Raw genomic sequence first — 27,961 nt, forward strand, 5'->3', positions numbered from 1 at the left:
GGCCTTTGGACTTGAACCACAACTTTGGATCTTTTCTGGCCTCTAGCCTGAGGGCCTTTGGACTTGAACTGTAACATCAGCCTTTCCCTGGGAGTCCAGCCTGTTGGTCCACCCTGCAGATTTTGGATATGCTAGACTCCACAATTTCATGAGCAAATTCCTTAAAATAGTTCCATCTCTCTATATACAAACACACATCCTGTTGGCTCTGTTTCTCTGGGGAACCCTAATACAGCTGGGAAGGGGAGATTAAAAACAGGGCCCCCCAGGCTCTGCATATGCTGTGTGAGCTTGGGAACCTCCCTAAACATTTGCTTTTCCCAGCCCACTCCAAACCAAGGATTCTAAATAGCCTGTCCCAAGTGCTTTAAGACTGCTCCTGGAACAAGAACCAGAGCCAGGAGCCAGTGTCCTTATTATCTGCCAAAGCTGAAATGGGAAAAGCTCATTTCAGACTGGCAAGATCAGCCCTGTAATTTAATTTTAAATGAAACTTCTAAAACATTTAGAAGTTTTTATTTATTAATCATCTTGTACTTTGTATGCATCAATAGTTTTGTCTTATACATACAGAAATATTCTCTAAATGTTCAAATGAATTCCTGGCAAGTGGAATGAGAAATAAGAATGAATAAATAAGGATTTGGCAAGCCCCTTTGAAAGGTTGCCAACTCAAATGGTTCTTCGATCCCTTCAAGGGTGTTTTTAAGCAAGTAAAGAAAACTAGGTGAAGAATCTTTCCTTTTTTTTTTTTTTTTCCAGTCAGGCTTGGTCCATTCAGAAAGAGAAATGGAAGCTCTACCCAGGGCCACTTCTCTATTGATGTTCCAAGAACCTTGGTGGTTCCCTGCCACAAATCTCACACAACTTTCAGGAGCATTTATTAGCCTGCACATCCAGAAATTCTCTTGATCTCTTGGAAAACCAGGCTCCTCAGTAGCTTTCCTCATGTGCAGTTGACCAGTTAAGCACAGAGGTGTGCTTTCTCTCTCTGTATTGTCCTAGCTATAAAGAAAGGTTCAGCCATTACTTTGCGGACTTAAAAAAATAAGAACATCTTCCACATTGAGAAGTATTGCCTTTACAATTCAAAATTGTCCTAAATGATGACAGAAAAAAGATAACCCTATTTAAAGAGAAAGCAAGAAATTGGATTTTCAGAATCCTTTGGAAGATGTGTTAAAGTTACTTATTTGATTTATTTAAACAACTTTCTGCTCTCACCCAAATAAATTAAGGAAAGCATCAAAATATCTAGCATTTGACAATTCTCATCCAAAAAATAACATTGAAAATGTGTAAAACTATAAACATAAAATCTTGAGGTTTAGGAGTAAACACTCCTCCCTTTCTTTCTCCCTGAAGATTTTGGCTGTGTTTCTAACTTCACTCTTAAAAATACTGGTCTTCAATAACTAACTGAAGCTATGCAGTATATTTGCATCAGGAAAATAAAGGGGTTAAGTGCATGGGATTTGGAGTTAGCTAGCTCTGGATGCAAAACCGATTGTTGCCATGTTATGTCCGTCGTCTGTAACATAGGTATGGCAATGATTTATACCTCATGCTGTTGTTTTGAGAATTAAATTCACATCACATACCAGAGGGGGGTGGTGTCAAGTGCTGAAAACATTTTTAAAAGTTTTTCCTTCCTCTCTTCATTTTTCTCTTTCCCCTTCTCTTTCTTCCTTCTTCTGTCCTTCCCCAGCAGTATTATGGATGGGACCAGGTTCTTCAACCCACCACTATGGACTAGTGATTTTCAAACTGCTCCTTTCCATGTAAGTTCCCTTCTTCTACTACTGCTGCTTCACCTCAGAAGTTTCCAGATTAGTTCTTCACTTCAGGTTCATTTACTAAGTTCCACTCCACACAGGGTCTTTGGGGAGATGAAATTTTTAAGTAGCTTCTATTGCTCATTTAATTGGTGTCCCAGATGTTATCTCTGAAGTTGTTGACATAGTCAAGAATCAAAGTCCATGGCACACTCTGTAGTGATGGAGATCCCTTGAGCTTCCACCCTTGCCCTCCCCTTCTCTCTCTCCATCTCTGTCCCAAAAGTTCCTTGCCCCTTCATAACTCTTTGCTCTTCACCAAAAGCCCTCCTTGGGTGCTTTTGTGTGTTGCTCTCAGTCAAGTTCTCACCCACTGCTGGTTGGGTCTGGGAAGTGTTGGGGGAGGGTAAGGGGCTTCTGAGTCAGAGGATAGGGAAAAGAGACAATGATCTTCAAAGTGAATGACTTAAAATAGTCAATCACGTGTTCGCATTGTGAAAACTTCTGTTGCAGTACTTCTGTTCTATACTTGTTTATACTGCAAAAAAAATTCTATATCTTTTTATTTGGAGAGAGCACAAAAAAATCTCATTTTACTTCATTTATAAGGCATCCCTGCAGGAAAGGGAAGAAAAGTGATCTTGCCACAATTATAATGGCCTAGAAGCTTGCTCAATCTGCAAACACTCCCATGGAGCTTGTAATATGCTTTTTTCTAGGATTACAGATACAGAACATCAGCATGGGATTTTTGGCATAGAAAAGAGGAAAATTTCAGTGTCTGACCATAATGCACTTGTCCAGAAATTAAAAGATTCAGGGTGCCTGGGTGGCTTAGTCAGTTAAGCACCTGCTTTCAGCTCAGGTCATGATCTTGGGGTCCTCGGATCGAGCCTGCTTCTCCCTCTGCCTCTGCCTCTCTCTCTCTGTCTCTCATGAATAAATAAAATCTTTAAAAAAAAAAGAAAAAAAGAGAAGATTCAGTGCTTTGAGGGTTTCTTGCATTCTAAGACTAATTGGCAACCTTGGGCTTGCAATTTCTCAAGGCAACAATTGGATGGGACTTAATAGTGGCTGCCTTTAGATAGAGCTTGTCCTCCCTAGTTACCCACAGTCCCCACCACTCCCTATTGTATTATGCCGGGTCTATATTATTTTTTTACAACTCCTATAAAGCCCCTGTATACACATTTGAGTTTCTAAAACATAGAATGTAAGATATATTCATCGTCCAGCCAAATTTTGTATCTCTTGTTAACCTTCTAACTTTCAGAACTGAAGCCAATTATACCCACTTGCTTTGTACCCTCTAGTCCTAGAAATAATATATTGCTGATCTAGCATCAAATTCATCCTGTTGTTTCTCATACTAATTTCTGGGGTTGAGGGACTAAGGGTACAGTGAGTCCCAGATGGGAATGTAGTAATGAATCTAAATTCTTAAATGAAGCTATTTAGAAAAAAACACATTTCTTTTCTACTGAGATGTTACTGATGCTTTCACTGTGATCACAAGACTCTATCACTTTATAGACATGTCTGGGTCAGTGACAGAGGTTGGCTTCCCAAGCTTCATTACACCATTTGCTCTGAGGTCTTTCATTTCTTCAGGTCACCACCACTGAATCATGTGCAAATCTCTACTTCCATGTTTCCAACTACCCTTCTGTCCAATCTGAGAGAAATTTCCTTTCTCTCTCTTTACCCTCAATGACACTCACTTTCCTCAGTATTTGTGGAACACTAAGCATTGTCTTTGAGTATGTTCTTCTGTTCTTTCTAATAAAAACCTCTTAAGTGAAAAAATAAATATATAAATGAATACTAATGTCTTAGGTAGCCACTTGAAACAAGAGAAAGGACCAGAACATACACAAATCAATACATTGATAAGGAGACCCACCATTCTTTGTTACCTACTGACCATTAACCCCAGCCTAATCATTCTGGGGCTGTCTGGAACTTATCATCCTATTATTATTCTTTGGTTCTAGAACCATGTAGTGGTTCTAGTACCATGGTGGGTAAGGTGGGCTGCACATTTAGCTAATGTTCTGTCACATTACATCACATGGGGATAAGAATGTTTTTACATTATTTTGCTGCTGTCTGCTTGAGGAAATCAAGGATTATGGACTGATTATGCCTGTTCATATCTCTGAGAAGTTTTCCTACTAACCTGGTATTATTTTGGAGGGCAGATTTCATGGTTTAGAGGGATATTCTGCATGAAAAATGATATGTGATATTTCAGAATTAGAACAAGTCTCAGAAGAGAGCCAGGATATCTGAAGGGTCCTTAGAAGAAATCATAGTAGTTGGAACATGAGTAGAGGAATTTACCCATTATGAATTGGGGATGTCTGGGGATTTTCCCTTCCCAAGCTAAGTAATAAACCATGAGCCACACCTATAGTATCATTTCCTGTTGGCTCTCTCACCATCCTCCACCTACATGAGTTTATGTGCACAACATACACACACACACACACACACACACACACACCCCACCAGTTATTTGAACATGTTCATGTATTTGAGCATACTTGTGTTCTCTTTGCTGGACAAAATGCTGAAACTTAGCACGAAAGGTATCAACCGCAAATGCATGAATTTTGCATTTCTAGATTTACATAATTTGAAATTTACAGTGCAAGCTGAGAAGAACTGATTCTCCACTCATCCCGTAATTGGGTCTGTTCAGTGGTGTTCATTCTTTGGTAGCAATAGCTCCTTTTAATCTTGACGTTATTGGACCATTGTGTCCTGACGGGCTGCCTACCTTACAGACAGTGTCTATGGGGTGCTGCTTGGACATTATAAAGTCACGAGAGGTGAAAATCACTAAGCTTGTGACCAAATGATTTGCTGGGTTTAGGAAAGTTCCCACACGTTTGAGAGGTGCCACATAATCTAACTGGGCAGGGGCTTTGTGCGCTCAACCTCTATTTTTCCATTACTAGTACAAGATCTGGCAGATGGCAGGCTCTGAGCAAATGTTTTTTGAGAAATGACCAAAATCAATGAGAAGTGAATAAGCCTCGTTGCCCACTTTTAATGATGAATTGGAAAGAATTTACAAGGATTTGGGGATGAGACCAGCCTGGGTACAAATCCAAGTCCATCCACTCTCACAGGCAAGGAACTCACTCTTTCTGATATTGAGTTTATTTTACTTGAGGAATATGGTAAGGATTAAATGAGTATTAAATTTGTACAGAGTTTAGCATAATGTTTCCAGCAGATATGTATTGAATGTTAAATGAATGAGCACGTTTATCATGTTTCATGATTAAAGCCAATTTTTAAATTAATTATCCTTATATAAAATACCTAATCTAAGAGAACATTTAATAATTACTGTGAAGTTTTATATATAATAGAATTTGTGATATATATGCTGACTATTCCAGTGATGATGATAATTAACATAAGCAACAACAATAGTATCTACTGTTTACATACCACTTACCATGTATCTTGTATGTTGCTAAGGACTTCTCATGTGTTGTTACATTTCATCTTTACAACAGTCCTATGAGGGAGGTGCAATTGTATCTTTGCTTTAGAGATAAGAAAACAGAGTTAGATGGATTAAGTAGCTGCACAGTCATATACCAAATATGTGACAAGTTTGAGCTCAAACTCAAATCGGCCCAACAGCAGGTCCCAAGTTCTGAAGCTTTCCATTGCTTTTCGCAAAAACCAAGATTCTAGGGGCACCTGGGTGGCTCAGTCGTTAAGTGTCTGCCTTCAGCTCAGGTCATGATCCCAGGGTCCTGGGATCGAGCCCCACATCGGGCTCCCTGCTCGGCGGGAAAGCCTGCTTCTCCCTCTCCACTCCCCCTACTTGTGTTCCCTCTCTCGCTGTGTCTCTCTTTGTCAAATAGATAAATAAAATCTTTAAAAAACAAAAACAAACAAAAAAGATTCTACAAACTAACTTATACTAATAGATTATATATGTTGTATATATATGTGCACATATATATGTTTTGAACCCAATGAAACTACACACACATGTCCTTTTAAGTTTTATTTATATTTCTTAGTTCAAGAATTACACACTAGCCAACATTATTATATATTTACATGCTGAAACTGGTTGTAATAAGTTTAAATTCAAGAAAATAATTCTTATGTGCTACTCATTTATAATCCTCATTTGTTACTATCTCATGTATCCCAGAGATTTTAGTAGTCCTGTTTTTAGAAAGACATGAAAATAGATGCAATGATATTCACTTGTGTTTTGCATTTTCTAGCCATTGGAAAATGTGCATTATGTGCATATTAAGAAAGGCTACAAGGTAATTAGTAAGGCTGATAATCACTACATTGTGAAGAAACTAGAATATCACTTTTTATAAAAGGACAATTCAGAACTGTGCAGGGACAATATTCATAACAGAACTATTTAAACACCCATGCAAATAAAATTTTAAAAATGCTATGGAATTCAAATCATTTGCAACTTTGTTTGAAATAATTATGCTTAAAATGACCATGGTTGAACTAAAATTACTGAACTGAAATGGAAGAGATACAAGCTGATGGAACTGTCAACTTGCTTCAAGTGGTACAAGGACACACACAAGCACATCAGATTAGTGGACATTTGACAGGAGAGAGACAGTTGGTTTTGAAAGTTAAAAAACACAAAGTTTTGTTTGTCATCATTTGGATCATATTTATCTTTATCACAAAAGAACTTTTCAAAGCAAATTAAAATCTAATGTCAGAATTTTGCATATATCCACAGAAATGTTTTATTTCAATTTTCAAATAAGTAATAGATTACTTAAGGGTGTTGCTGCTTTTTTTTTCTTAAATGATTTCTTTAGGGCAGTATCTTAATTCACGTTCTGTTGGCTCCTTACTAGTTTTTACAATGTTCTTAGTGTATTTGGAAAATACTTTTAAACCTTTGGTGTAAAGCGGTCTTTTTTTTTTTTTATTTTCTTCCATTTTTCCTTTTTTCTTTCCTTTTTTTGTTTTTTAATAATTCTGGAGTCTTTGGTTAAAAGGAATGATACTATCTAAGGACAAAATGCTATTATTTAAAAAAAAGTCTTATGTGTATTATGTGTAATAAATTTCTGGAACAGGTATAAATAATAAGCACTTTTATTTCCTGTAGTGCCATCAATATAAACTTTTACTCTTTTAAAATTGAGATTTAAGTTACAACCTTTGGTTTCTTGAACTCTGACATATAAAAAACGCCACCAAGTTATCAACGATCACTTCTGCTTTTCCCATTTCCATTGCTAAGGCTACCTCTTGGTTGTTACGTTGACTACAGAAACACTACAGCATTTCCCATAAAGGGGATGAGAGTGGGGGCGAGTGAGCAGAAAGGGAGAGTACGTGTGTTTGAATGTGTGTGTGTGTGTGCATGCATGTATGTGTACATGTGTGTGTGATAGCAAATTGAAACCCTTCTGTCTGGGATCCCAAACCATTTATGCAAAAGGTGTTTAAATTACTCTGCTGGGGCACTGCAGTAACTGTACTTAGTAAAAAATAAATAAAAATTAAGAAAAAAATTAAACAATTATTTGTATCTATTGACTATTCATTTACAGCATGTTGAATTATTTACATATTATGACACATAAACTTAAGCCATAAATGGAATTAACACGTTGCCTTACCACAAAATACAAATCAGAAGTTAAAAATATTTAAGAAATCTGTTTTAATATTTACACACGCTCAGTGAAAGTTATGGTTGCTCACATTACATGGACTCTGTACACTTCGCAAAATGGCATGATTGCTACAGTTGAGAGTATTTGCCCTAACCAACATGGTGGGGTTTAGTTATTTTTTTTCTCCTCCTTCAAGGAGGAATTTTTTTTTTTATCATTTTCTGTTTTCTTAAGACTTTGTTTTTAAATCACCAATAGACAATGTTATTTGTTTCCTTGAAAAAGAGAGCAAGTAGACAAGCAATGTGAGAACTAGTTAATTCCCGATGTTCCGAGGTACAGTACTATTGTGGTGTCAAAATGTGCAATGGTTCATAAGAACTGTAGGCATTGATCTGCTGATAGAGAAATGCTCAGTACCCTGTATTACTAGTTTCAATATACTGATTTGTTGGTTGCCAATTAAAAATACTCCTACACTGGTTTAATGAAGGAAATAAAATGTATTAGCTTATTCCTTTTGTTTTCCAACATATGAATGCATATACATGTATGTATGTTTATATGGATTGATATATACACATATATACATGTAGATATGTTGTAAGACCTGTCTTTTGTTGATTGTTTTGCTGCTTCTGTTGTTGAGTATTAATTTAATCATAAAACTGGAACACAGTTACCTATAGAAAATGGAAATTGTGTTAGTTGCCAATTTAATGCAGGTCTTGCTTTAAATGAACATGATTCATTTTCCCACTGCATTCCACTGAACTTTCTCTATGTGTTGTGCTTTTGTATAAGCTGACAGAATTTTTGTGTTCCTAATGCTAGAATGTAAAGTCTTTTGGTTCATAAACCATTATTATTATTATTATTATTATTATTATTTTTACTTAGCACTGCTTTTGAAGACATGAGAAGAGAAAAGGTCTAGATGGCACTGCTTAAGTATTTTCCCCTGTTATTAAATTGCAGTAGAAAGAATTGTAACATTCCTTATGCAAACACATGATTATGTTGCATGAGTTTTCAATTCTGAAAATGCATTTCATACCTACTAGCAGTCATGTACAATATATATATACAGATTGAGATCAAAGGTTTCATTTAGACTGCATTTTAGAGTCAGAATTTGCCTATGAATTTCACAAAGATGAAAAACACCTTAATTGCTGGCTATCTGGCTGTTTCATAATCAAAAGAAAACTATATATATATATATATGTATAAAGTGATAGTAATACCATATCAGAATTGCCAAAACACATTTTTGCGGTCCTTAAATTTAACCACTGGATATCAAGCTGACTGGTCTTCAAAGACTTATGAGATCTAGCACCCCTCCCTGACCCGCCCTCAATTTGGCAACTACAATCCAATTCAACTACGGTAAAAATATAGTTAAAAATAAATTCTACATCTACTGATATCTCTGGGCAGGATGAGTCAGTCGTTTCTACCTACATGGTTATTGAATGCCAATATATGGATTTTGCTCTAGGGTATCTGTTTTAAGCTCCTGTGTTTCTCCCTTTTCTGGTTTCTTCTTGTCACTGCGAGCAGAAATGAATCCCTGGTCATATGTTTTTGAGGCTCATGCTGCAAAGTTTCATCTCTCACTTTGGTCTAGATTACTATGTTGACTTCCCTGGACATCTAAATTTTGTTGTAACCATAAATGACAATATCAAGGATTTTTATGGCTTTTATGATAATTGCAAATAAGAGCCCACTTCTAGACTTGGGCTCTGAGTTGTCTCTAGGAAAACCTTTCCAGAATGGCATTTTGGAGTTGTGCACCTGAGTTATCGAAATGCTCCTTCCTGATATATGCTACCCAAACTTTAACCCCTGATGACAAGGGACAGGCACTTTTATTAGAGTGATGCCCCAAAATGATTGCCTAGGAGAAAGTGTGTCTCTGGAGAAGCTTGAGGAATTTCTACTCTGAGGCAATGGGCAGAAACTTGGTTGGATTCTGCCCAAAGACCATACTCAGAGGTGTTCAAGTGTATAATCAAAAAATAAAGGCCAGAGTTCCCTTTGCTGGTGAAGGAAAAAAAAATACCTCCCATCTTAGAGCAAATTTAGAAAGCTGAATGCTAAACCCTTTCCTACCCCCTCTGTCTCTGAAAGTTACAATAGGAGGGCAGTAGGACTCCATCATATTCCAAGCTGCTGAATTATCAGAGGGAAAAAACCATACACTTAACCCACAGGCAAATACTAGCCTTGGCTTACTATGCACAATTAGGGATATTACTTTGAAAAATGTGTTTTGTTTTTTTTTTTAAATAGAAATAGCAAAGTCATCCTCCAAGAAAACATTCAATCAAATCAAACTTTAAGGAGAAATTAGCAATTCACTATTTTCCCCAAGAAAAGCAAAATATGAACCTCACATTGACAGAAATAAAATATATTAGCTTATTCTCTTTCCTGTCTCACATATGAATGCATATGTCCATTAGTATAGAAAAAAGCACACTGACATGATTCAAAAATTGAATAAAAACAATACATCATGCCTGCCTATCAGTTATATATTTTTCTGTAATATCAACTGAGGCTCATAACATTCATCATGTTAATGTGGCTTTGTTGTTATCCTATGCTACATTACTTTTCATATGTTCTTTCATTAGGCCAATTGCAACATACACAATGAAAGCACCCTTAAAAAGTCAAACCCAACAAACCCACAAACTAACTCTACTTGTGCACATAATCCTTTAAGTATTGTTTGCTATGAAAATTACAAAGGTGAATTTCACTGCACATAAGGAAATGTAGTTCAATCAATCTCTTCAAAGCCTTACTTTGTCTGTCTCCTAAGAATATAATCAGGATTTCAGAAACAAGAAAAGCTGGAAAGGACCATTAATCCTTTAAAGAAATGAACAAATCCTTCTTTTTCAATACGCTATTAAATTCAGAAATAAACTTACAGGGAAATGTAGAGACGGCTGACATTGTCTGAGAAGATCAACCTGTTTGCTAGCTTTGTCTGTGCTCTATGTTAGTATATTTGAATGACTCCCAATCTAACCTACATCTAAGATATGTCTAATTTTGCTAACTTTTCTATTTTGTGGTTGTCTTTTGACTAGATAAACTATAAAAACTTTAGGTCTGCTATCAAAAGCTTGTGAAGTTGGGGGAAAAAAATCTCTCTCACTGGACCTTTTGCCATTACACAAAATAGGTATAAACCAGATGCTGTGTGGGGCTGATGATAAAGGTCATGTTGCTTGCTTCCTTTAATTTTGTTACAATAGTTACTTCTGGATTTTTTACTCTGTTCTGGATAATTAACTTTTATTTTAACCACCTAGGAAATAGCTTTTTAGAAACATTTCTTGGCCACAGTGCATGATAATGTTCAGCAGTCCCCAGTTTCTAAATGTCAAAATGGAAGACTCCCTATGCTCAAGCAGAGACTGGCCAAATTGGTTACAAGTCTCTGTCTTCACTCTCCCTATCCTGTTTGAACTACATGAGAACCTTCTATAATTCAGTGGGAATTATCTTCCCATGATGCCATTATCACCTTCAAAAGACAGGCATAGACCACCTTCAGTAAGCATGTTGGCATGGCATTGCAGATAATGTTTCATAAGCACAGTGCCATCTCAACAGCATGCCAATGTTAAAAATGAAGATGGGGAGTATCTGGATATGACCACTTCTCAGTGAAATGACTGGCAATGCTCCTGAGCCCTCTAAGAATAGCTTCTATATAATTCCCCTCAATTGAGCCTGCACACTAAGCAGATAAAGTGGAACACTCAGACACAGTCTTGCCAATATGTGTACAAATCACTTGCATTTTAACTGGAAAACCACAAGGACCTTAGTATATTCATTACTTAGCAGAAACAACCCAAATGGTATGAAATGGACCCCAGGATAGGCCAGCAACTAAGGTATTTTAGCATCGCTTTTGTCCTGGATTGATGTGTTTTCCAAGTCCTACATCAGGCTGTACAACTGGTTTGAGGAGGAATCTAGTCCTTGCTTCCCCTGGGAGGCCGTGTTTTAGTTCACATAATAAAGCCAATAGACGATGTTGAAGAAGGAAAAAACCACTGGGAAGAATATGCGGGACCACCGATCTATGGCATTCACATCAGTCAAGTCGGGGATGGTGATTTTCAGTTGGGAGGCGCGTCTCCTCAGGCGGCTTTTCTTCTGTGCCACGTGCCGTTCCAGGGCATTACGCCCAAAGCTGTGCCTGGGCAAGCCGGCTTTCCGGTACTGGATGCTGGTGGCATCGTAGGCCAGCATTGTGCTCCTGGGGTCTCCAAGTCCCATCACAGCCTCAGATGTGGCCATTTCATTCTTTATCTCAAGAGTGCTCAGTAAGATGTTCTCGTGTGGGTCCATCTGCAAGGGAGAAGAATCAGAGAAGATAACCAAAATGGGAAGTCTCTGTTGGTGCTAATTATGCAAGGCACTACGATAGGTGGGTTAGGTTGCATTTATCAGAGTGGCTAAGAGAACTGGCTGTGAGGTTACATTATCCGAGAGGGATTACGAACAGAAATGACTCATTCATTTGACAACCAGCATGGCCCTCAAATCAGTGTATCATTTAGAGCCATTTGAGATCACTAAGGATCATCAAGCTATGCTCTGAGATGAGAATATGGTTTGATCAAGGCTAGAGTCTCACAGTTTAACAATCTCATAAATATCTTCTAATGGATGTATTTTTTTTCCCTAATGGGTATAATTTTGATGCTCAAAAATCAGAGGCACTCTGACATTCACCATTCTAATGATCTTCTTTCAGAGAACCTCGCAATTACCAAGTTGTTTCATAGTGGCCATTCAAGAGATGAAGAAGGAAGAGGAGCATACTGGCTGGGTCTGTGGGTTTGGGAGCCAGGTGTCTGGGTGTAAATCCTGGTTCTGCCACTTACTAGCTAAATGACATTGGGCGAATTCCTAAATTGAACAGTGGCTCCATCACTATAAGCTACACAAGTTTCAGTTTCTCCATCTATTAAATGGTGTGACAGTGCAACCCTAGAGGATTTCTGTAATGACATCATGATATAATAGACTGTTGCTAGTACCATTTTCATTGTTTCTACTTAGGGGCATACAGAGAAATAGAAGCATGACACACTATAAGGAATTTACAGTTCTGATATGAATACACGCAAAATTAAGCTGTGCTAGGTATGAAATAGTATTAAGGGATTAATTACTGAATTGTGCTCACAATAATAGCCTAATTACAGATAAATTCATAATAAAACTAGAACTAAAAACAGTAAATAATATTTGTTAAGCACTGGCTATATATGCGAGAGACATTTTCATATAACTTCATTTGATTATGCTTCTTAACACTCACAGTTATAAGATATCACCTTAAATTTGCTGGGTCAACATAAAGAGGGTAAAAGAAGATTTTTGAACAATGGAAATTCGGCATGATGTGACATGCCAAAATGCAATAGCACTCAGAGCAACAAGGAACTTGAAAATTAACAGCTGGACAAACTGTGCCTGGTAGAGGGGTGAGTGGGGTGAGGGATTGACTTGAGAGAGGAGAGAAGGAGGCAGGATTCAAGAAGAAGAGAGTCAGTCCAAAGCTGGCTATACTAAGTGGAATTCTGGGCCCAGGGAGTAGAATTAAGCTGGCCTGTACATAGGGTGATCCTTTTCTCTCTTGGGTGATTTCTTCTTGGCAAAGCTAAAAGTAAAGAATGAATACTGATGTTGTGATACCTAAATATTAAATGACCATGTAATTTTTTTTGTTTTGTTTTGTTTTGTTAAGAAGGGAAGATTTGTGTGTCTTATTTTTAAGAGCTCTCAATTGCTACAGATAATAAAACCTAGATGCAACACATTATTATTAATAACAGAGTACATTTATTTTGGTGGAGAATCAGGATATGCCAATTGTCAGTAAAATTTCTGAAATATGAATAAAGGAAAAATGGTCAATAGTAGATACCGGTGATATATGGAAGCAAAGGATATAACCAAACACTTAATTGGAAGATAAAATGGTCTGAGCTTCATGAATTATGCAGAAGGCAAAAAGAAGGCTGCTAAGATTATATACTAACAATTAGCTTTCAAATGTGGTTTAATGACGCTGTATTATAAATTCAAATCTAAAATCTTTTGAGAAATAGAAGCTGTAAAATATGCTAGAACCTAGTAATTGACCAATTAACCTCTGCCCACTCATTAGACATTCTGTATGTTTGGTTTATGGTAGTATTTTGCTTAGTGGACATGTTAAATACATTCCTAAGATTAATTTCTAAATTTATAAGATTTGGAAATGAAACCCAATAAATGTTGAAACACTTCTGTCAAGGGAGGGCCAGGTAATGGCTTTATTGATGGACCCAGTGGCCTCAGGGAAGAAAGCAAATATTCAAAAGCATGTACCATGCACCAAGGCTTTGTGGAAACTGTCTCGCTGAATGCTCACAACCATCTTTTGAAAAGGAATTCTTTCCTAGGTTTTCAGTGAAGGTGTTTACTAAATTTCACAAACTCATACATTTACTAAATGGTAGAGGTGGCATTCAAACCTTGATCATTAGAGTGCACAGCTTGGGGGAGAGAAGTATGACTTCACAACACTCAAGGAAAGTGAAGCTGATGGACGTGGGGAACTTAGCACCCCTCATTATTTCAGACTGGGTGCTTATTTTCTGTTCTGCTCTGGGTTGTTAACTCTTATTTTAACTATGTAGAAAATAACTGATTAGCAAAATTTCTTTGGCCACCATGCATGACAATGTTCAGGAGTCCCTGTTCCCCGCACCCCCCCCTTCTAAGCACCAGGATATTTGTTTTTCTATTGAGTGATTGTATTGAGAACAGTTGTGAATATCTATCAGACTTGGCTGAGGTAAAAATACAAGTCAATAATAATAAGCATTATAAAAATAACAGGAGCATGGCAACCCTCTTGGGTCCCCTGCCTCTTCGGGAGCTTTGTACTATCACTTTACTATCACTCAATAAACTTTGCTGCCCACCTAAATAAATAAATAAATAAATAAATAAATAAATAAAGGAAACTTGTTCTAAGTTGGATAATTTGTCTGATTTTAGTGAGTTTCTGTTTTGTTATCGATGAAATTCAAGACTTGTTAGATTATTCTTAAAGCTTTATTACCTATTATTTATTTATTTATATTTTTTATAAAGATTTTTATTTATTTATTTGAGAGAGAGAGAGAGCACAAGCAGGGGGAGTGGCAGGCAGAGGGAGAGGGAGAAGCAGACTCCCCACTGAGCAGGGAGCCCGATGCGGGGCTCGATCCCAGGACCCTGGGTTCATGACCTGAGCCGAAGGCAGATGCTCAACTGACTGAGCCATCCAGGTGCCACTATTATCTATTTTTTAATCAAAAATTAAAAAAATTTATCTACTGAACACTAGTGTGTGTCTGGCACTGTGCCAAGTATCATAGACACAGTGGTGAGGAAAAGATGGCATTGTTGCTGGTCCCTGCTGCTGGTCCAGTAACAGTCTCCAGAAAGAATACTGGAGTTGGAGTCAAAAGATTGGAGGTCTGGCTGCTCTATTTGTTATTTTTGACCTTGGAAAAGTGATTCATTCATTCATTCATTCATTCATTCATTCATTCAGATTTTATTTATTTATTAAGAGAGGGAAAGAAAGAGAGAGTGGAGGAGGAGCAGAGGGAGAGGGAGAGGGACAAGCAGACTCCTGGCTAAGGGTGGACCCCAATGCAGGGCTTGATCCCAGGACCCTGAGATCATCACTTGAGCCTAAACCAAGTGTCAGATGCTTAACTGACTGAGCCACTCAGATGGCCCAGAAAAGTGATTTAATCCCTCTGAAGCTAGTTTGCTTCAACTGTAAGAATAGAGTTTTGAGAGATTAACTGAGACAGGTATGTGGGAAGGACTTGGGAAACAGAAGTGCTACACAAGCTGATTGTCATGACAGGCTACAAATGCAGCGGGATACACAGGTGCTCGTGGGCTGGGAAAACACAGTAAATAGCTTTGCCTGAAAAAAAGTATGTTGTTTTTGTAGTGTATGTGGAATAGATACAGGTGATGAGCTTTCCGTAGGTAAGCGTAATCATCTCAGCACTGCTGGAGACTTGCTCAGGCCGAAGTGGGGGAGGGGTGTGGGTGGGGGAGGTGGATTGAACATGTGCACCAGGTATAAAGAGGTATAAAGTATAACCACCTTCATTTCTAATTTATTTCCCAATTAACAGTGACCTGGAGGAAGCAGCTCAAGCAGGTTGTAGTTTATTAGCCTGCACCTCAGAGCTAAGCCATGAGACAGTGCTCTGATTACTCCACCTTGTCCTTTGAAAGACCAGTTTTCTCACCATTTTCTCATGTCCTATCTAAAGCCTTCCAGATAATGCCGACCTTTTTACTTGCCTCCTTGGAAATGAGCTGCATCCCTCCCCTGACACCACACCGTAACATCCGTTTCCCCAACTTGCTTTGGAATCACCAGTTCTGAGGATTTGTTTTTGTTTTTGTTTTTTGAGGTATGCCATCATGTCCTGATCAACCCCTGGAATTGTATTAGTTTTCTATTAGAAGGGGGGATACAGTGCAGTGTTTCCAAATTCTAATTCTGGACTCACAATCCAGCCTTTGATTCTGGAATGAGCCATTCACAAGCTTTGAGACCATGGGCAACTCATTCAACCTCTCTGAGTTCATTTTTCTTATAGGTAAAGTGAAGGAAAATGCCAACATCAGTCTCCTCGAGTTGTTTGAGAGGGTTAAATAAGACAGCACATGCAAACCCTTAGCCCAGCCTTGCACAAAGTAAGCACTCAAAAAATCATAACTGATCTTGTTTTTAAAAAGCAATAAATATTCATTAAATGAATACATTTGATTTTCCACTGCCATTTCTTTAAATGCCATGGACTGTAGGAGCAAACCAGAACTTTGAATTCATCAGATTACTTAATTTTGCTCTGATTAGTGGCTTCTTTTTTTTTTTTTTAAAGATTTTATTTATTTTTTAGAGAGCGAGCGAGAGAGAAACAGCATGAGAGGGGAGAGGGTCAGAGGGAGAAGCAGGCTCCCCGCTGAGCCAGGAGCCCGATGTGGGACTCGATCCCAGGACCCTGGGATCATGACCTGAGCCGAAGGCAGACGCTTAACCATCTGAGCCACCCAGGTGCCCTGATTAGTGGCTTCTGTAAAGTGCTGAGAACTGCTTAGTACAAAGTAAACACTAAATATGTTTTTGTTATAATACATGATACATTTATTAAATATAATAAATAAGTCTAGACTGAGTTGCTTCTGAGTGTTGAGGTGAGATGGGTAGTAGCTGCCTTTCATTTCATAGGTGGAGAGGGAACACAGTGTTCGTGGGTTCACAGATGCACCAGCATCCTCCTGACCACCAAGGGCAACAGCCCCAAGGTGAGCGTCAGAGAGGGAAATGGCCCCATTGCTGGTGTGACAGAGCAGGGAAAGGGCCCAGCTTGTTTCCTCATGGCCCTTCAACATTCCACCATAATGCTTGTCATCACGATCATCTGTTTAATATTTGTCTGCCCCACCAGACTACATTTCTTGGTAAAGGCAGAAACAAGGTCTGTCCTTTCACTGTTGTATCCCCAAGCACTTGACATGGTGCCTGGCACATAGTATGCTCAATAAACAATGCTGATTGGATGGAATTAATTTTGTGACCCTTAGTAACTCAATCCCTTTGTGAGTCATCAATAAGGTGGATTTTGGTGTGCCTGGGTAGCTCAGTTGGTTAAACGTCCGACTCTTGGTTTTGGCTCAGGTCATGGCCTCAGGGTCCTAATATCAAGCCCCACGTGGGGCTCTGTGGTGCTCAGCTCTGGGTCTGCTCTATTCTTTCCCCCTCCTTCCCCTCCCCCTCTGCTCTTCCCCCTGTTCCTGTGCATGCAGGCATGCTCTCTCTCTCACTGGCTCGCTCTAAAATAATAAATAATATCTTTTAAAAAAGGTGGATTTAATTTTGCAACATCAGTCTGAAGATTGGAATTGCTTGGGGCTACCTCTTGAATTCCTTTCCTGCTCTAGTGCTTCTCCCTCAATTTATATAGGTGTCTTGCTAGAGCATCATACTCAGGAGCCTGAAATCTGGAAGCAGATTTCCCACTGTGCCCTGGCCATTTCCAGGATGGATGCCTCATTCTTACCCCAGAGAAGGGAGCTTAGAGAGTAGCCACCGGAAGCCAGGACTAATCATTTTACATTTTGACCTCTTTCAGTTATCCCAGTGGCCCTGTGGGCCAGGTACTGATCTCATGCTCAGAAAATAAAGCACAGAGAAGTTAAGAAACCTACCACGTGTTTGCACAGCGAATTAGAGCAAGAATTAGAATCTGGTCTTTTTCACTGTGTCATGCTGAGGCACAGCAGCAGCCCCCAAACCCAAACCCATGTGCACTCTATAGCTCATAAAAGAGGACCCTCTCAGTGCATGGTAGGGGCAAGTCATCTGAAGGCTTGCACAATTTTCCTTAATGAGGAATGAATAAGAGTGTCTGTATTTAAATACGTCACAAAGATGACAGCCGATGTAAAATCTTGTCAACTGGAATGCTTTCACTTGAGTAGAGTAGACGTCTGTAGTTTAACTATTCACCAGCCCTCCCAGTGACAATTTCTGTCTGGGAAACACCACTCTCAGTATCTCTTTGGTTTGGTGGATGGTATAGTTTGTTTCAGTGCTTTCCAAACTTGAACATGCATCAGAATCCCTTGGAAAGCTCATTAAAACACAGAGGTCGCTGGGCCCCACTCCCAGAGTTCCTGAGTCAGTAATGTCTGGAATAAGGCTCAACAATCTGCATTTCTAACAAGCTCCCAGGTGATGCCAGGCTGTGGGGATGAAGTTCACAGTTGGAAAACTATCAGTTTATTGGAAGCAGCTGAAGGGCATGACTTTAAATAAAGAAGAGGCAGAGTCCTTGAGAAATGAAGAAAAAGCTGAAGTTCTGACTGCAGTCCACACCACCATGTTGAAAAGCAGCTTTCATAGAGAACATATGTGACCTCCATTTATTATTTTCTGTAGGTAAGCATTGTAGTAAAGGCTTTACACAGTTGTGATACTTCATCTTGGACAATAACCCTATGAGAAAGTTATTTCTAATATTCTTATTTTGAAAATGAAGAGGATGAGAATTTTGGATAATTAGTGATCTGCCCAGAGTTGCACAGTTGGTATGGAATGTACTGGCACTTCATCTATTTGTTCCAAGGTTCCTACTTCTAATGATCGAACAATACAATTGCATATCTTGAGACTTTCTTCAATTAGGAGTTCTGTCTTGAAATGCCATCTCTCTATTGGTGTGTATTTAGGTGCAGACATTCCAGAAAATGGAAGGAATAGCAATTGTCACCTGATTTAGCTAATCTTTGAAATTGGGTCTCCACACCAACCTTTCCAGGCTTGCGCAGGTAGATTTCCTAATTGCCTTTTTCTTCACATGAGCAGTGAGACACAGGAGAAAACACTAAACTGTCCTTTTTCTGATTAGGAGATTAACAAGACCTAGCTTCCCTTTAACCAGAAAGATCATGTAGCAATTTCTATTGCTCTGGAAAACATAACAAAATATTTATCAAATTTTCATTTCTTGGTATTTTTACTTACTCAAGCCATGAGAAATTTGTTGGTAGTACTTAAAACGAGAGAGAAGGAAGCAAAAGTAAATGAAGGGAAAGAGAAGGAAGAGAGACTAGTGAATAAACTGCCATTCTCCCCAGATAAATTGCCTTTGTAAGAGCCATGCTGAGGCCTTGCTTTAGTCCAAGTGTCTACACTATCTGCTTTCTCATCTTGAACTTTAACTCACAAGTGTCCCTTCCTGACAACAAGGGTTTTTGGAGAGGCCCTATTAAGCAGGCCAGTGTGAATAAAGTCTCCTGTTTCCCGTTCGGCAATCCATCTGAAAATTGTGCTTTACCTGGAGTTATTTTGCTTATCAATCAAGAAGGAAATGCTGAAATTCTGAGAAACAGACTGATTTATTTACTCCAGCATTCCAGAGCCTCCTATGAATGAATCTCTGTGAATAAGGCAGTTTGCACACTGATTGAATCAACCATTCTATTGGATAGAAGGATGGATCTCTCTGCTGACTTATTTCTCAGACTGACCAGTGTGCTGATGGTTCAAACAAGGGTAAATTCATGTTTAACATTTGGATTCAGAGGTTTTCTCTTCCTTCTTTCCATTTCTCAACCCAACATTTTTTTTTCCCATCAAGGAACAGAACATGCTTTGATTAACAGTTCCTTTTTGCTTAAAAGATATCACATTAAACAATGATGAGTGGACATTATTTTTATATAATTTGTTAATTCCAGGTCTAGTTTCAGTTTTCTTGCTCCCTTTTCTGACCTTTCCCAATGACAGGTGTGTCCTCTGGAAGAATGTCCTTGTCCTATAATCTTATACAGAAAAACAAATCACATCCCTCAGTGGCCAGGAGCATCGCATGCTTATCTTGGGATGTGAGATGGGGCTATTTTAAATCCCAGTTCACTACTCATATCATCAAGAGAAGAGTGAGAAATTGCAAAACTCCAAGAAATCCCAGCTCTGCAATTTCCAATTGCTGTGACTAGTTGGGTAGGAGATCTTGTTTTATCTTCCATAAAATGACGGTAACCTGAGTAACTTGAAATGCTAAGGCAATGAACTGTTAACCCCCTGAGAATATCCAAAACACACTTTCCAAAGGAAAAACACTCAGAAACCACCTAACATGCATTTGGTATTCTAAGAGGTGAAAGAAAGTTCACCCAACTAGAATATAAAATGGAGATTCTAAGAGAGCAAGAAAAGGCCAATATCTTTGTTGAATCCCTCCACCAAAGTAAATGGGGAAATAGTAACCAAATATGGAGTTTAGATCTGGAACATAAATATAGGAAAATACTGCTGAACTACCCAGGTAGTTGCAGGAGGGTGGTCATTTTTTTTTAATAACTGTAGGAAAAAAAAAAAAAGAACTGAGATTTCTACTCTTTTTTTTTATTCTGTTATGCTGTTGTGAAGTGTTTGAAATCTCACAACCACATTATGAGGATAAAGTTAGCCCTATCAGCATTTTGTAAACAACCCTTCCCATCAAAATCCAGAAGTTCATAGGTAGCTTAAAGTTTATTAACTGGTAAAGCAGTCATTTAAATTTATGTTTGCAGATTCAAATCTTGTATTTTCTCTACTATTTTCACATGAGGAGAAATACTTATGTAAAGGATATGGGTAAGTCTAGTTATTGCTGTTTAGTTGTTCAATTTTTATTTTTTCATAGGTAGATCACATGAGTGCACACCTCAAGGTTTGCTTAGTAAACTGATTCCCTGTTAAGGAAATCCTACTCTATAGTCATCACAATGTGGAAAGATTCTGCTTATATATTCCTAAAGCTGACCACTATAGTTGATACGAAGTAAGTATTCAAAATAAAACTTGCTAAATAGAGTTACTAGAGGGTTAGACTAAGTCTAGGATCACACATTCAAATCTGGCTAGGGAGATCATATAAAAGTGTGAAGCAGGTGTAATGGAGAATAGGAAGAAGTTGGCCTTGTAACGAACTAGACTAAAAAAACAGGCCTGCCTGAAGGACATTTAAATCCAAATTTTTAAACAAACATCACCATAGTGGTCAAAATCACATCCAAGGATTCAGCCCATGGGCTGCTACATCAGTCACTGTAGGTATAATTTATAAAAACGTAGCCTTTCAGTTCCATTTAGTCTATAATTACTAACTGCTTTATTGCCTTTTTAAAAAATTCATGGCACAACATAGGAATAATGCATAGGGAAAATGTGCCTAGCAAAAATCCTATAGTTCTGGAGCTTCCTTCAAAGGAAGATCTGTGATCCAGATCTAGTGCTAGTATTGTACTTGTTTTCCTAACCACGTAGGGCCTTGCTGTGAAAAATTCTGTAGTATCTCTCTGTTTCTGAACTTCCTAAGTAGCCTTCTTAATTTTTTGTGGCTTAATCTCTTCCAGGCTTTTACTTTCATGGAATCAAATTTATTTCTCTTGGAAAATGATTCCTTTCTATATATGTGTTAATTTATGTGGAATTCATTAAGAATGAAATGTAAATGACAGATCACGTATTTTTAAAAATAACATTTGGATTGAGATTGAAGGGTGAATGCTAAATTTTGGGGAAATGAGACTACATTCAAATTGCTACATTTAATAATAAAGTAAAATTAATAAAATATATGATGAATTGACTAATTTCTTTTAGAAGGCTGATAGAATTCTCTCTGGGTTCTTCTTCTTAATTTAATAAATAAAGCTACTAGTTTCAACTAAAGTTGAAAGTCAGGAGTCATTTTAATTGTATGGGAAAAATATAAAAGATTGGAATCATATTGAAATTCCCTGAAGCTGGAAGAAGTGAAAGAAACTGTATTCACAACCTATTAATTTTAATGGACATTTCTTCCATCCAAAGGAGGGACTTGCCTTGAATTACTATAGATCCTTAGGATGTGTGGAATGGAGCCAGGTTTAAAATGAGCTTACATAAGCCCAGAGTCTTATTTTGATAAATTTCAGAGGTAGATGTGAGAATTTGCCCACCCAATCCTGATAATGCAAAGAAGATTTAACACCTGAAACTCAGGTCCTAAGAGGCAAAGGTTTGTTCCAGTTCAATTTCCATCTGAATAATTGGCTCAAGTCCCAAGCTAGAGAGAAACAATTGATCTAATCTTTTTATTAGCTGGTTCATACAACTCAAAGCATTATGGGTGATGACTTGTTAAAGATTTTTATACACAACATGTAACTAGTAATTCACAATTTCCCAATCCATTTTTAACTAATACCATAGAGGGCATTTGTTTTGGTTTCTTTCTGCAAGGCAGCAAACATGCCAGTCAAGTGTTTCTAATGCACAAGGATAGGGAGCAGGAGAAAAATGGATAAACTTTAGCAAAAGAGGAGCTACATTTTCCCTCTGGGGCTCAAGGGTAATAACAGTGCATGTTCCTAAGAGGGAAAAGGGGTGGCTTTTCTAGCTTCCAAAGCCCAGAACAGTGAATTAAAAATGTGACAATTGATCAGGTCAAATTTCAAGACTCACTGGCAGGTGACATTTGACTTAAAGGTGTGATCCATAATTATCCCAGGTCATTGGGAGACCCATGGTTTTCTCTTGCTACTGGGTTTTGAAACCCAACTTGTCCCATAAGCTATGAGGAGGAGTTTGGGCATACAAAACCACTCATTGCTATTGCTTCACTTCTGTGTCAGAGGGAAATTAGCATCTGCTTCTATCTGTCATATAGAAGCAAAGTCGTTTTAGTTTCTGTCTCCTTAGTCAAGGCACCAAGGTTTTAATGCAGGTAAAAATCTGATAGTTCCCTCCCTTTGTAAGATACTGACTCAAAAAAGAGAATTAGCCTACTCTAACCAAACAAAAACAAGCCATCTAGACTATTACTAGCTCCACTCCTATGTATGTATCAGAGACACTTTCTCCCTCCACAGAACGTTACTCACTGCCTCCTATTGTTTTTCATTTAATTTGGCTAAGATGCCAGAAAGCTGATCTAATGCAGACCAAATAGGCAGGATTCCAGTGAACATGTAGCAAAAGGGTAACAGAAAGGAACAGCATATTCAGCTCCCCAGAGATGCCGGGAACACAGCCAGTGACCTTTGCTTCTATGGATTTAAAGTTTAGTTTGGTTCTTGAATGGCAGGGGGCATGAAAATGGTGCTGAAATGGGTCTCTTGAACAGAAGAAGTGGGCTGGATGGGGAGGGTACACGGATTCACACTGATTATGGAATCCTATGAGTGGGAGTTGAGACACATATTTAGCACTAAAGAGCACTGGATCTAGTACCTGTGCTTAAAAAAATACACCAGGGAAAAGTGACTCAGCAGTAATTAAAGAGTGGTGTAGTCCAAATAACTTGTCAGCATGTACCCACTGTATAGAACAAAAGCAAAATAACTGATGTTAAGGGCAGTATGATTACAGAACAAATGTGTTCATAACAAATACGAATGGCAAATATCTAATTACAACAAAAGTATTTATAAACTCTACATGGTTTTTTAATAGGACCATGGAATTTCTAACGTTTGTGTCATCAGATAATAGGGAGTAAGGGGATCCATATTCATCCTTCCTTACTCGTATGTATCTTGCATCTTTCACAGCTCAGTTCAAAAATGTTCCTTCCATTGAGGAGTTTTCCTTGATCATACACCACTCTGTCAGGTCCTCTGAAATATGCTTTCATAGCAGTGAAGACATTTCCCTCACTGCCTTTATTTTCGCTTATGTATTATTTCCATAGATGTCTGTTGAAAGTGTATCCTCCCTTTAAGATGTGGTCCCTGTGAGGGCAAGGAGCATGTTGCATGGGGACTCAAGAAGTATCAGTTGAATTCGCAGGTAATATTTGTAGTCAATATTTAGTGGGCCTGTATACTATATCCCAGGTAGTTATAAGCATTCTACACAGGTTATGGCATGTATTCCTCACCCCACTCCTTTATGGTAGGTACTCTTATTAACAACTCTCATTTTATAGATAAGCCTGCTGAGACTAAAAATTTAAGTCACTTGCAGAGAGTAACACAATGAGTAAATAAGGGATCTGAAATTTGAACCCAGACAGTCCTATTTCAGAGTCACCACACTAAAGATTGATGGTACACTAGGATTTATATGTTCCCTTGAGAGGGTAAAATTCCCTCTTGTTTTGAGGGGGAGACATTTAGGAATATGGATATGCACCGTGCAGTGGAAGGAACAGTGGTCAAATAAGAGATAATGGCCTGAGCTCAGAGAAGGCGGGGACGATAAATATGGCACTGAGCCTTTATAAAGAGAGAGTCAGGCCTATTAGGCAGGGGAAGAGAAAGAAAGGGGGAAGGTAGACAGGGGGGGAGCCCTTTGTCTACACAATATTATAATCAGTAAGTGCCAAGTTAGACAGCTTGAGGGATCTCATCTTTTCCCTCTGGACCTTTCCTGCTAACTTTGATTTTACTTCTTTTGAGAAAGAGCCACTTTGTGAAGTGAGAGGGACTCACGTTAGATTTTAAAATAAGCTAGTACAAATATCCAAACTCTCAACTTCTCAACTGTAAAATAGGTAAAACAATGTCAGCCTCATTAGGTGATTATAAGGATTAAATGAGAGAATTCATATCAAGTACCTGAAACAGTGCCCTATATGATAAACTCATGGAACGGAACTTTCATCAGAGAGGAGAAAGTTCTAAGTCAGGGACAGGTGAGGGAGGCAGAGACTCTGGAGAGCGCATACTAGAGATAATGTGGAAGACTTCATGAGACATTAGATAGAAATAGGGGAATTGAACTAGTGTCACATCATGGCCAGGAGAGGTTTGGGATGGTACACCAGTTTTTGAATTAAAACAGCTATGGAGGTGGTGACAGAAGACCACACAGAGCACTTGCTCAAGTACTCTTTAAGAAACGAATGAATGGGGCACCTGGGTGGCTCAGTTGGTTAAGCGACTGCCTTCAGCTCGGGTCATGATCCCAGGGTCCTGGGATTGAGTCCCACATCGGGCTCCTGCTCTGCGGGAAGCCTGCTTCTCCCTCTGCCACTCCCCCTGCTTGTGTTCCCTCTCTTGCTGTGTCTCTCTCTGTCAAATAAATAAATAAAATCTTAAAAAAAAAAAAAAAAAAAAAAGAAACGAATGAATGCAGCAAGACACCCATACTGCTCTTGGCTACAGCCCTTTGGCAGTGAGCTTCCTGTTGGTTTTGGGTTGTGTGAATCTTCCAGTTTCTGTCGTCCAGGAAAGCGTCTAACGTTGAGAAACCTCATTATTCACTAATACAAGAAACTGTGAATAATATTTCTTCCTAATGCTTAATTTTGTTTGGTTCTTCGTCTTTATAGTGGGCAGAGGCAAGAGGCGACTCAGAGCATTCCATTTTGTTTTTGCCAACAGGATCAGTAAAATTTGGGGAAGGGAGAGCTTGCACCCATCAGCAAAGCTAAGTTTTCAGATTTATTTCTGTCTTCTCTAACTTACGGGAAATGAGTTTCTTTCCGCAATTAAATGCATTTATAATGAGAGTTTCATTACGATGTAGAGATGATATGAAATTATATTCTGTAGATCATCTTTGTGCAGCACTATTTTAAATTTCAGAACATATATATAGTTAGTTAAGTCTTAAAGGCATGAATTTTGAAATCAGCTTTGTTTTCTAGCTTCTCTGCTGTGCCCTTGGTCAAGCTCCATAGCTTAGTTGAGCCTCAGGTTTCTCATCTTTAAAATGAGAAATTTTTTTTAAATTCTTTAAATTTAAATTCTTTAAATTTAAAATACAGAAATTATATCACCTCCTCTTCAAAATAAAAGCACATTATATGATGGTTTGTTTTAATCTGGAGACAAGATACTTAAGGAGCCTACCCTCATGTCCTGCATACAATTAGGTGTGTAACAAAAGGTAACATGGTTACAGTACTTACAACTTTAACATTTCTCAACTGGGGAAGAAAATGTAAATTTGCTGGTTTACATAGGTAGGTAAAACGAATTCTTTCTATTTCCCCATTAACCTCTGTAGTGGACTGTGGCTGAATCTATCCCACCCGTTGTAACAATGGGAGAGACTGATCCTCTGTTCTAGATGTGGGCTTGATTGCTATAAACCAGTCTTGGTGTTCCCCCTCCCCTTCCAGGGACTAGTTCAGGAATGGGAGGGCATAAGGCAACTGAACCAATGAAAAGAAAAGAAAGGTTTACTGGAGGATTTGGGGTTAAAAAAAAAGAAAAAGTCCCCATCTTTCCTTCTGGATGTGAATAAAGAAACATGGAGCCTTGTTGCTACTGGCAGCCCAGAACAAGATATCACTGACAAGATTTTGGCTGGCTTGCTTGATATCTCTCTCTTTCTCTCTCTCTTTCACTTCCCATGCCTCTATGCATGCTTGCACAGACCAGATACATTAAAGGCGGGTAGAAAATCGGGCGCCTGGGTGGTTCAGTCGGTTAAGCGGCTGCCTTTGGCTCAGGTCATGATCCCAGCATCCTGGGATCGAGTCCCGCATCGGGCTCCCCTCTCTGCGGGGAGCCTGCTTCTCCCTCTCCCTCTGCCTACTTGTGTTCTCTCTCTATCTCTCTGTCAAATAAATAAAATCTTTTAAAAAAAAAAAGGTGGGTAGAAAATCAAAAAGGTATCATTAATAAAGTTCAAAATAGTAATTTCAATAATTTCAGATAAAATTCAACATAGGACAATAGTAAGATCATGTATTATTCATATATATTTTTATATATGTAAGTATATATATGTTTTTATCTATATAAAATATAGATATATAGAAATATAGAGACAGTTTTCCAAAATCAATAATCCTGTAAGAATAATGTGATCCTACAGTAATTTTAATAAAAATGCCCTCCATTTATTTAAGTTACTTATGTTTTATCAAATGGCTTTCATGCCTTTTATTTCATTGCCTTCTACAACGTCAGAAGGCATCTGAAAGGCCAGGCAAGGACTTATCATCTCGCAGATTAACAAAATTGAGACACAGAGAAATTCTTTTCCCAAAGTTGCAGAACTTTTCAGAGGCTGAACTTGACTTTTGGCTTCTTGAATCCAAACTGTACTCTGTGGCTTGCTCTGCCAATGACAGAACTGAGGAAAGATATTTTAAAACAGCTTCACATGCAATCTGTGATTAAATTGTGCAACTCAGAGAGAGAAACCTAGGTTTAGGTTCCAGCTTTAGTTAGTCCCAGCTCTACCACTAACTAGCTTATATGACCCTGTGGAAATTACTGACATTTCTGGGTTTCTTTGTCTGCATATAAAAATGAGACATCATGGGGTGCCTGGGTGGCTCAGTCATTAAGCGCCTGCCTTCCGCTCAGGTCATGATCTCAGGGTCCTGGGATCAAGCCCTGCATTGGACTCCCTGTTCCGCAGGAAGCCTTCTTCTCCCTTTCCCACTCCCCCTGCTTGTGTCCCCTCTCTCATTGTGTCTCTCTCTGTCAAATAAATAAATAAAATCTTTTAAAAAAAATGAGACATCACAAGAAAAAAATTGTAAGTATGTACAGTGATGGATGTTAACTGAACTTATGACAATCATTTTGCAATATATACAAATAACAATCATTATGTTGCAAACCTGAAACTAATATAATGTTAGGTCAATTATACCTCAATTTTAAAAAAAAGGAGCTAAAAAGTGCAACTACAAGAAAAAAAAAGTGTTAATTAAAAACCACAAAAAATGATGTTGAGGTGAAGTTTCCTATCCTTACACCTGAGAGAGGCACAAACCAGGCAAATGGACCAGCTGGTCCCCGTGTCAACTACAGAACCTTCAGTCTAGTTCTTAAGGCAGCAGCCAATACTCCTTCAGGGTTGGGACTCATTTGCATTCCCTGGGCTAGCTCCTTGCTATTGAGTGTGGTCCGGAGCTCAACAGCTCTGGCATCACCGGAAAATTTGTTAGAAGTGCAGAATCTCAA

General features: G+C 38.4%; 1 protein-coding gene across 2 annotated transcripts in view; it reads right to left on the minus strand.

Annotated features, from left to right (window-relative positions):
- Positions 1-9,928: 9,928 nt before the first annotated feature.
- GABRB2 (gamma-aminobutyric acid type A receptor subunit beta2) overlaps positions 9,929-27,961 on the minus strand; it is a 234,961-nt gene continuing 216,928 nt past the window's right edge. For both annotated transcript variants that reach the window (XM_035013747.1, XM_035013741.1), the window contains one exon: positions 9,929-11,818. In XM_035013747.1, coding sequence (XP_034869638.1) covers positions 11,471-11,818 — 348 coding nt within the window. In that variant the 3' untranslated portion in view covers positions 9,929-11,470. The remainder of the gene's footprint in view (positions 11,819-27,961) is intronic.

Source organism: Mirounga leonina, unplaced genomic scaffold (assembly GCF_011800145.1).
Source record: "Mirounga leonina isolate KUSES-001 unplaced genomic scaffold, KU_Mleo_1.0 Mir_104, whole genome shotgun sequence".
Classification (NCBI taxonomy): Eukaryota; Metazoa; Chordata; class Mammalia; order Carnivora; family Phocidae; genus Mirounga; species Mirounga leonina.